Source organism: Watersipora subatra, chromosome 3 (assembly GCF_963576615.1).
Source record: "Watersipora subatra chromosome 3, tzWatSuba1.1, whole genome shotgun sequence".
NCBI classification, from domain to species: Eukaryota; Metazoa; Bryozoa; class Gymnolaemata; order Cheilostomatida; family Watersiporidae; genus Watersipora; species Watersipora subatra.
Window position 1 is genome coordinate 43,021,147 of NC_088710.1, and position 12,281 is coordinate 43,033,427.

The 12,281-nt window shown below is 30.5% G+C and overlaps 1 protein-coding gene across 1 annotated transcript in view; it reads right to left on the bottom strand.

Annotated features, from left to right (window-relative positions):
• Positions 1-668: 668 nt before the first annotated feature.
• LOC137391591 (uncharacterized) overlaps positions 669-12,281 on the bottom strand; it is a 46,007-nt gene continuing 34,394 nt past the window's right edge. Inside the window, exons 14-16 of the mRNA XM_068078106.1 lie at positions 7,920-8,078; positions 3,945-4,242; positions 669-990 (exon numbers count right to left, since the gene is read on the bottom strand). Of these exons, the coding sequence (XP_067934207.1) occupies positions 3,953-4,242; positions 7,920-8,078 (449 nt within the window). The 3' untranslated portion in view covers positions 669-990; positions 3,945-3,952. The remainder of the gene's footprint in view (positions 991-3,944; positions 4,243-7,919; positions 8,079-12,281) is intronic.

Here is a 12,281-nt window from a genome sequence, read left to right on the forward strand (position 1 = left end):
GATAATCTACGCTTAGCACAATATATAAAGTGATGTAGCATCACCCTGATAACCTACGCTTAGCACAATATATAAAGTGATGTAGCATCACCCTGATAACCTACGCTTAGCACAATATATAAAGTGATGTAGCATTACCCTGATAACCTACTCTTAGCACAATATATAAAGTGATGTAGCATCACCCTGATAACCTACTCTTAGCACAATATATAAAGTGATGTAGCATCACCCTGATAACCTACTCTTAGCACAGTATATAAAGTGATGTAGCATCACCCTGATAACCTACTCTTAGCACAGTATATAAAATGATGTAGCATCACCCTGATAACCTATGCTTAGCACAATATATAAAGTGATGAATCATCAAAGCTATATAGCTCCACTCAGCAGTTTTCTTATATTACACTTAGTGCTGTAAAGCTGGAGAGTGGAGAAACATCATTAAACATGAAAGGTAATCACGCATACCTCCTACTTGCAATGCTTGCTCCAGCTCTTTGCTTTTTTTATGCGTGGTACGAAGATTCAGAAAAATCCTGCAAATCTTTATAGATTCAGTAAAACAAATTTCAATTCTCTCAACTCAGTTTATTAAGGACAAGACAGTTCGTATAAACTTCTTAGAGCTAGGTTTACAAGACTAAGTGCCAAATCTAGTACCCAACCTCAATGAATGTATGTTTGTATTTAATTAAAATAAATAATGCATGTATAGTAGTTCTTTTTAGGAGAGTTGCTTGAAATTGTTGTCAGAGAACAGTAATTAGTTTCTATTTTCAGAAATGTTAATGTAACATAAAAAGAATGTTTATGAAGTTGCTGAAAATCTTGTAACATAGTAAATAGCCATGAATGACGCATATAAGAATATTGTGTACATGTAAATGTAATGGCTCGTGTAAATATCAAATATAATGTTTATTTTAAACTTAGTTACAGCATGATTTCCTTGGTGCTTGTCAACCGTACATCCCCATCATCATTCTAAAAACAACTATAACATTAGTACTATGTTTAAATCAATTGTTGTAAACTGTCTGCTGTTTTTTGAACCTATAAATGTCAAATTATTATGATACTACACCATACTATATGATACTATACTATACAACATAATACTACATTATACTATACTATATGATACTATACTATATGATACTACACTATACTATATGATACTATATTATATGATACTACACTATACTATATGATACTACACTATACTATATGATACTATATGATACTATATGATACTATATGATACTACACTTTACTATACTATATGATACTACACTATACTATATGATACTACACGATACTATATGATACTACACTATACTATACTATAATGATACTACAAGGTGCGAATATGAAGTTTATGAGAGCTAAATAGTTATCAGCCATATATTTTTAAGGTTTGTGATCAGCCCAATCTGAATTAGACTATAAAGACAATCAATGCAGAGGAGCTTCTAAGTAATTTATCAATAAGCTCACTTAGTGTATTAAAAGTAAACAACCAAATTTTACTGTTAGAAAATCAATTAGTTAATCATTTAAAAAACCATTTAAAATATCTAAGTAATATCTACTGTAAAAAGTCAATCAATCAAAACTAACCACTGTAAGAGAAGCAACTAATCCAAACCATCAATGTGAGAGCAGACATCCATGAAAAAACTAATGATTAAAACCAACTACTGAAAGAACTGCAAAAAATAAAAGTTGATTTATTTCTGAAACACAGTAAACCAAAACTCCTTATTACTAGCAAAACGGTGGCTCCAACCTACATGTAAGTTCTATGGTGGCTCCAACCTACATGTAAGTCCTATGGAGTCTTCAATCTACATGTAAGTTCTATGGTGGCTCCAACCTACATGTAAGTCCTATGGTGGCTCCAACCTACATGTAAGTTTGATGGTGGCTCCAACCTATATGTAAGTTCTATGGTGGCTCCAACCTACATGTAAGTCCTATGGTGGCTCCAATCTACATGTAAGTTCTATGGTGGCTTCAACCTACATGTAAGTTCTATGGTGGCTCCGACCTACATGTAAGTTCTATGGTGGCTCCAACCTACATGTAAGTTATATGGTGGCTCCAACCTACATGTAAATTCTATGGTGGCTCCAACCTATATGTAAGTTCTATGGTGGCTCCAACCTACATGTAAGTCTTATGGTGGCTCCAACCTACATGTAAGTTCTATAGTGGCTCCAACCTACATGTAAATTCTATGGTGGCTCCAACCTACATGTAAGTTCTATGGTGGCTCCAACCTACATGTAAGTTCTATGGTGGCTCCAACCAACATGTAAGTCCTATGGTGGCTCCAACCAACATGTAAGTCCTATGGTGGCTCCAACCTACATGTAGGTTCTCTGGTGGCTCCAACCTACATGTAAGTTCTACGGTGGCTCCAACCTACATGTAAAGTCTATGGTGGCTCCAACCTACATGTAAGTTCTATGGTGGCTCCAACCTACATGTAAGTCCTATGGTGGCTCCAACCTACATGTAAGTTCTATGGTGGCTCCAACCTACATGTAAGTCATATGGTGGCTCCAACCTACATGTAAGTTCTATGTTGGCTCCAACCTACATGTAAGTACTATGGTGGCTCCAACCTACATGTAAGTTCTATGGTGGCTTCAACCTACATGCAAGTCATATGGTGGCTCCAACCTACATGTAAGTTCTATGTTGGCTCCAACCTACATGTAAGTACTATGGTGGCTCCAACCTACATGTAAGTCCTGTGGTGGCTCCAACCTACATGTAAATTCTATGGTGGCTCCAACCTACATGTAAGCCCTATGGTGGCTCCAACCTACATGTAAGTACTATGGTGCCTCCATCCTAAGTGTAAGTTCTATGAATAATCAAATAAAATTGACTACAAGAAAACATCAGCTGAACGTAAACACTTGTAACATCAAATAATCAATAGAATCTGTGCAAATAGGTGATGAAGTTTGAAGGTAGTGAATAAATTACGCTATCTAAATAAGCCCTCATGAGTAAATTGAATAATAATTTAACAACAATTATATTGCATTTATTTGAAATTAATTATACATTCTTATGTTGACAACCATGTGATGTTTATTACATAACTTTTTTGTTTTATTTTCTTATTGATGAAATAAATAAACAAAAATAATAAATAGCATCCAAGTTAGTTCAAAGTTAAACTAATGAGCATTGAACAATAAAAAAAATTGAAAGATCAGCAAATTGAATATTCAAAAGTTTTGATATGCCGGAGTTAATTATTAACTATAATTAACCCATTTAGTCATGCATTTGGTTGATGGATATGTAACTCGCATAAAAATATAAATGTTTATTAGGAATAATTTAGTCTTTTTGTGTGAAGCTAACATTGGAGTGCATAAAATCAATAAAATAATGTGATATTATTAATTATTCATGTTAACTCTCAGCGCTCATAATTGCATGCTCTTTAAAATCTCATTCGTTTTTAAAGATGTTGTTACCAAAAGCAAAGAAATTTCACCATAGAAAAAAATTATCTACAACTAATTGAACCCATATGTATGTTTATAATACCATATCATAAATTCATTTTAAAATTTCCTTTAGTTATCATTTACAGTAGTTCATTTGTTATAAGAATCCAGTCGATGAAAATAAATTTCAATGCAATCTATAAAATATCAGTTAGCTGCATTCTTGATCACTACCTCTAAATGTAAAAAATAAAATTGAACTGAAAATTATCTTTAATTGCTACTTTACATAGATTACAGAAAATATATGGTTAGATAAATGTGAACAAAATGCTGTATAATAGCCGTTATTATTCAGTGAGCCGTATATTGCGATTTGAAATAACATTAATTTGTCAAATGTGACATAAATCTAAGCAGTAATATTTACTATCTCATAGATAAAATATTATTTTTACTCACGGCATTTTTTAAAGGTAATAAAAGTCCCAGTCAAAGCCATCATAGCCATCCGAGCTATCATAGCCATAGTCATAGCCATAATAGTCAGAAAAGTCATCATATTCTTCAAAAACTCCGTATCCGTAGTGGTCATCATCAGACTCATCAAAATAATGATAATAGTCTCTCCGCAAATCAGCAAATAACTCCTCTAACGATAGTGGCGTTTTGTAGCACATAACTTTTTGCCATTTGGGGTTGTAAATGATAAACCTGCCAAATTTCCATCTGACTCTTTCTTTCTCATCCAAACCACATTCTGTAATGCCAACAAAAATTCTTTCTTTAAAGGCTGACATGTAAAACTCAAAGCTTGTGTGTATGTACAGTGTACTTTGGTTTGTTCAGCTATAGCTAGTGAAATCTTAAAACGAAAAGCTCGCTGCATGCTGGATTTGAACTCATAGAGATTGAAACCGCAACTTTCAAACCACGCACTTAATCTCTAAGCTATACACTCCTTAGCATTCTATTGCTCTTATCATATACCCTATGCACACTCAAAATGTGCACTTTTGAGTATTAACTAATATTACCTTTCGAAATTATCATTTTTTGAAATTGCATAAAAACTAATTCTTTGCTACCGTTATCTTACCTATTTTTTAATTTGTAATTTTCAAATGTGCCATTACACTTCTATTTCTGGGTTTTGTATAGTTCAAGTGCTAAATCGGTAAAGGCTAATACTTTACACACAAACGATTGTATTATCTCAAGTAGGGGAAACTTCTAAAAAATGTTTTCCGTTTGGTCAGACAAGGTACTAGACAAAAACAGTTCGATATATCACTTTTAATGTATCGAGAGGTACCGGTATCATCGTGTTCAAAGTTTTGCTAGCTAGCTTCTGCTGGAACAGTAACCTTTTCTATACACACACAAACTTTGATGCGTGAATTGTTATTATTAGTTCAACATATTCAGGATTTTTATGTTGTTTTTTCAGTTGGTATTAATTTTATCATTACAAATCATCTTTTATTGTTATTATAGCAAAACTGAATTAATTTAGTTATCACTTGCTAATTATTTCACATTTACATTCAAAAACTTTTATAGTTGTTTTATTTTGTTTTTCAATTTATTTGACCAGCACAAAACACTTTTCTCGTTATACGTAGTTTGAAAATTAGAGCGGTAACTGTGGTTATGTGTCAAATAAAAATAACAAAGACTCCTGTGCAAGGGCATTTATCACAACATATATTAGGATTGGCTATCATCAATATTGCTTTTAAGATACAGGCAAAGCTAAACCTCCCCACTGTTGTCTCTTGCCATTTCTAGCATATACACACTTTAGTTTGTAATTATATCCTATTCACCCAATATAACCTAATTTCGTTTTTGCAAGCTGCACCAATATGATATCAGCCATTCAGTTAATGTAAATTCAGTCAAAAACTGTTAATTATTTCACATTTACATTTAAACACTATTATAGTTGTTTTATTTATTTTTTAATTCATTCGATTTGCTCAAAACATTTTCTTCATGATATGACGTTTGAAAGTTAGTTGTTTTAAAATTTTTGAAAACCTTTATAGTGATTTTTATTTTATCTCATAATTTATGTCAACTACACAAAAAACTTTACTCAAAATATTTAGTTTGAAAGTTGAAATGACAAGTTTTGTTATAATTATGTTAAATACCAATAAATTTTTTATTCAAGAACTTTTTTATTGAAGTGTGCTAGCTGAGCTATTACCCGGGTAGCACAGCTAGTTATATCAGTTATATATAATTATATCTACAGGTATATATAATTATATCTACAGTTATATATAATTATATCTACAGTTATGTATAATTATATCTACAGTTATATATAATTATATCTACAGGTATATATAATTATATCTACAGGTATATATAATTATATATACAGGTATATATAATTATATCTACAGGTATATATAATTATATCTACAGTTATATATAATTATATCTACAGGTATATATAATTATATCTACAGGTATATATAATTATATCTACAGTTATATATAATTATATCTACAGTTATATATAATTATATCTACAGTCATATATAATTATATCTACAGGTATATATAATTATATCTACAGTTATATATAATTATATCTACAAGTATATATAATTATATCTACAAGTATATATAATTATATCTACAGGTATATATAATTATATCTACAAGTATATATAATTATATCTACAAGTATATATAATTATATCTACAGGTATATATAATTATATCTACAAATATATATAATTATATCTACAGTTATATATAATTATATTTACAGGTATATATAATTATATCTACAGGTATATATAATTATATCTACAGGTATATATAATTACATCTACAGGTATATATAATTATATCTACAAGTATATATAATTATATCTACAGGTATATATAATTATATCTACAGGTATATATAATTATATCTACAAGTATATATAATTATATCTACAGGTATATATAATTATATCTACAGGTATATATAATTATATCTACAGGTATACATAATTATATCTACAGGTATATATAATTATATCTACAAGTATATATAATTATATCTACAGTTATATATAATTATATCTACAGGTATATATAATTATATCTACAAGTATATATAATTATATCTACAAGTATATATAATTATATCTACAGGTATATATAATTATATCTACAGTTATATATAATTATATCTATAGGTATATATAATTATATCTACAGGTATATATAATTATATCTACAGGTATATATAATTATATCTACAGTTATATATAATTATATTTACAGGTATATATAATTATATCTACAGGTATATATAATTATATCTACAGGTATATATAATTATATCTACAGTCATATATAATTATATCTACAGGTATATATAATTATATCTGCAGGTATATATAATTATATCTACAGGTATATATAATTATATCTATTTACATCAAACCATTTAAATGTAAAATGCATTTAAACGTAAAACCATTTAAAAAATGAATTTACATGTAAATTGTGGTATCTATCTATAGACATATATCACAATTTACATGTAAATTAATTTTTTAAATGGTTTTTATGTATATGAGAACATCTAATGCTGTAAGAATTTCTAGGTTTGTTGAATATTTTCTATTTTTATTGAAAGGAAAACAGTATATTTTAACTAAGGGTTTGCATTCTAATAAAAGGTAGACATTCTCACATTTAAAAGAAACTAGATAAGTTTTCATGATGTTCTTATAATAAAACTTTCAACTTTAATCACAATTATGTACGATGAAACCATGGCTACAGTGACAGTAAATTTTTATTTCATTAAATCGTTTTTGGAATTATGCTTTGGCTGGCTAACGTTTTGCGCATAAAATCTTTTAGTCATTTTTATAAAGATTTAACAGATTTTTAAAATTTATAACAATTTATATACTGACCTAATTACTCTAAAATCAAAAGATTTTCATCAAAATGTTGGTAGTTATACATTACACAAGCAGCAAGTTGCTGAAGTTTCATAGAATTACATAGAAATAGCTGCTACAGCTGTCCATAGCTTTTTAAGAAAATTAAAGTTGAAGTTCGGAGCCTGCCCAGCTGACAACAACATTCCTGGGATGTTCCGTATTGTTATCGTAAAATAACATTCCAAGCAAACATTTTTATAGTGCTCTACAAACGTTATCTGATGATCATTGTGGTATTATGTTCCAACGATGTCGGAGGAATATTGCGCAGAATGTTGCGCACAAGTATTATCATAACGTACAGTAGAATGCTGCAGGAATAAACTTTGCTAACGTTATCATAACGTTGTTAGAGAACATTAATATTGAATGTCCCAGAAATGTCCCAAGAATGTTACTTTTGAATGTACAAGGGCATGGTTACCTGTATACTATTTTAAATAAGAAAATCAATATGACTACTCACTTGCAATGACTAGCTCCAGCAAAGGTCTGCCTTCTGACTGACACTCTGCGCACAGTGATTCTATTTCCCATATTTTCTCTTCATTGTTGGCCAATATCTTAACTCCACTAACATCCAGGTACTTGAGGTCAGGCAAACCATCAATCAGCGTTATCATATCTAGATATTTTGGAATAAAGCACATGCAATTTACTTGACCGTTATTCACTTAAAATTTTAATGCACATTTAAAATAAGGCCTTTGTGACCTATACTATACTAGCAATGTAACCTATACTATACTAGCAATGTAACCTATACTATACTAGCAATGTTACCTATACTATACTAGCAGTGTTACCTATACTATACTAGCAATGTTACCTATACTATACTAGCAGTGTTACCTATACTATACTAGCAATGTTACCTATACTAGCAATGTTACCTATATTATACTAGCAATGTTACCTATATTATACTAGCAATGTTACCTATACTATACTAGCAATGTAACCTATACTAGCAATGTTACCTATATTATACTAGCAATGTTACCTATACTATACTAGCAATGTTACCTATACTATACTAGCAATGTTACCTATACTATACTAGCAATGTTACCTATATTATACTAGCAATGTAACCTATATTATACTAGCAATGTTACCTATACTATACTAGCAATGTTACCTATACTATACTAGCAATGTTACCTATACTATACTAGCAATGTTACAAAGTTTTTTGTGTGATTTATTTTCATCGACAAAAGTAGTTAAACAAAAGAAAAAGCTGGAAGAGTGATGAAGCCCATAATATGCAATAGCATAGCTAGTCATGGTGTTGAGCTTGTCGTCATCGTGTAATCAATGTCAAGTTTTATGGGTAATTAGGTTTTATTCTCTTGTTAAAAGATTTCAATTTTTTCTTGAAACTGGCCACCTTTTCTATGCTTTTTATAGTATTAGGGAGTTGGTTCCAAAAAATGGCCTGTTGGTAATCCATCCTGTGATGGCCTGCACGGGAAGAAGATTGTGGGAGATTTACACAGAAATTTGAGAATTAAGTTTGAGATATTGTGCGAGGGATGTAATTATGATGAAACTCTTGATGGGCTAAAAGTATGTGATACGAATACAGTGAACTGATAGGTAATATTGATGATAATTTGACAAAAGTGTTTGGTGTGGCTGGGGAGGGTTTTTTTGTGAATGGTCTTTATCATGCGCTCATCTTTATCATTAAGTTTGTAAGATGGGTGGGAGGTGCATTGCCCCATGCCTCAATACAATATAAAACTTTGGAATTAACCATAGAATTGTATATTAAAAGCAAAGGTTTGTTGGGTAAATATTCAGATGTGCGGTAGAGTCAGCCTGATAAGGGTCTCAGTTGTTTTAGTAAATATTTGATGTGTTTTTTCCAAGTGAGATTAGAATCAATGAAAATACCTAAGAATTTAGTGTAATCTGTCTGACAAATTGGTTTGTTGAAAACAAAAAGGGATATGTAGTTATTTCTTTTAACAAGTCATAATGCTTAATAGTATTTGTCGTCTTGTAATTAGATAAATTGGATAAATGGTTTGCAAAAAATGAGTAGGTAGAATTAGATGATGCCATTCAAAGGCCTAAAGCAGTCATGTGGTTAGTAACAAATACTTGAATTTGCTTTGGGTAAAAATCAATGATTGAACGTAATTATTCACACTTTGTGTCCAAGACAGAATGTCAGTTAAAGCAAAAATGGGCTAAAATAGTTATCGCAGTGGTTCAAGTGCATTCCCATTGTATTTATTGCTAGATGAAACAATGTTTTGACTTCATACACATAATATGGGTGCCTCCATTTAACTTGATATAGCACCACCTTCTATGAATAATTAAATTACCTGGTACTGAATTGCAAGCATTGTAAATCATGATCAAAGATTTAAAAATAATCATCTACATGTATTTTAGCTTAATCAGTTTTTACCTGAAATAAATAGTGTATTGATTATTGATTATTTAAGGCAGATAAATAGTGTATTGATTATTTAAGGCAGATAAATAGTGTATTGATTATTTAAGGCAGATAAAGTCAATTAATGTAACATTGTTATGGCTTAATGAAATGAATGAGCATTGCGTGTATCTAGAGAACGCTTAACTGGATACAGGAAAGCATTTGCTCCTAGTTTAGAGATCAATTGGTGAACCTTTGAAAAGTCGAAGCGAATCTCTATCAACTAAGCTGATTGAACAATTTCACTTCCCTTTGAGGTAGGATTGAATTTAGGAAAGCATACAAAAAGCAGATCAACAACGAAAAGAGCTCTCTTTTTCTACAAAGGTTACAAGTGACCTACTATCCAGGGAGATAAACATATATGATAGTGAGTAGAAAATAGAAACATTGAGCAATGATTTATAAGACACTCATTATATCGAAGAACCCTCTTATACGACAATCAAAAGTTCTGTAAATGTATTGGCATAAACACTATTGTTGTTATAGATCCAACAGAAGACGTAGGTATATATACATATATTTGTTTGCTATTGGTTCTACAATTCATAAATCAATGTTGGAACTATTGCTTTATACTGTAAACATTAGTATTGTTACGGTTTAATACAGATCAATAGATATTCATACTCAAGAGATCAATAAATATTCATACTCAAAACAGTATTATGAGCAAGCTGCATTTATGTTCTGCACTAAAAATCACATTTGCATGCAAGAGATTATTACATTTCCTTTAAAATCTGTCTAAAAACATGTTTGAACATCAAAAAAAAATTTTAAACTTACCAACACAAATCTGATTTTCTTTTTGTAAAACCATAATAAAACTATTCTAAACATCTATCTCGTGCATTAAACATGACTGATTGTTTCTATGTATGAACCTGTTTCATCAAGTATTAGGTTTAAGAAAAAGAGGCTCTGAAACTCGAATAATTAAAATTGAGTTTGTTTATAAAGAAATGTTTAGGAGGCTAAAAATGATTGTTGGAAACTGCCGAGTTAATTTTATACAGTGTGATAAAAAATAAATCACTGTTTTTTCAAATAGGTTGTTATTGCGGACACCAAGCAAATAAGTTTGTCAAATCTTACAACAATGTCCATTTTGGTTAAAGGTTGACTTGCAATAGAATTCACATTACAGTTATTTGGTATCAAAAGATTCACCATATCTTACTCTGTTGTGTTGTAGGTGCCAAATACGTGGAAACGTGATTACAAGCCCTTAAAAGCTCAAAAACGAAAAGCCGCCGTAGATTGGAATCTCTTTATTTATCTGATGTTGTCATTACAGTTTGGTTATTGTCTTGTCACGTGATGCTCTCACGTGTATTGAAAGGCCAATACAAAGCTCACTATAAAACATATCGTAGCACTAGTTTATGACAAACACTTCGGGTTTTACCAAAGTCCCCCGTCTTAAATATATATGCTCGCTACTTTACAGTTTTGTTTTGGCATTATTCAATTGTCAAGTCGTAATTTGATCACGTGACCCAATACTTCGCAAATAATTTTTGCAGCACTTTTCGATTATCACAGATAACCAACAGGCTCGTCATGATTATCAGACAATGATATGTACTCCTTCGAGCTAAGGTTAAAAAGTTTAACAATTTTTTATGGTAAGTTATAAGATATCAGTGCTAATAGTAACAGCATTACAATGACGATAAAACAGACGCGTAAGAACAATAGACATGGTTTTATTGAATGCGTGAAGTATATTTGTGAAAATATTTCGACGAATGAGGTTGCATGAATATTTTATTTGGTTATTTTATTTATTCTGGTATTTTATTGCATTTTACTTTTAAATTCCTTACAAATTGCTGTACTATAATTGGTATAAAATTGGGATTCACTCGTTTTCGTAAACTTACTTTTTAGTCAGGTAATAGTAAATGTAGTACAAAAAGTTGTTACAATAAGAGAAACAGCTCTAGGAGGATTTCCCTTAGGTTGGTAGCTTGCAAGCGTCAAAAGGTAGAATTAAATCATTGACTTTAGGATTACTTGTTACTATTGTATTTAAACAACACTGAAACTATGAAACCTGCAATTGACCACCAGATATACAATTACTACCACTGCTCTATAAGAAATTGCAGTTTTATGAAATATTACGGTAACAAAAATTGTGCAATTTGGAAAAAAACACTCACATAGCTTATTCAAAGATTCCTATTAAACCAATTGACAGAATAAATGTAAAAATATTCTGATCAGAAATAAAATTTGATTAGTCATCAGCTCCAGTTGCTTGTTGGAATTTAACAGAAGTATGCCAAGTTTGCATAAGGGATAAGTATCGGAAATAAAGGTTACGTTGAGACAATGCTGGCAGCAAAGCACGATTCA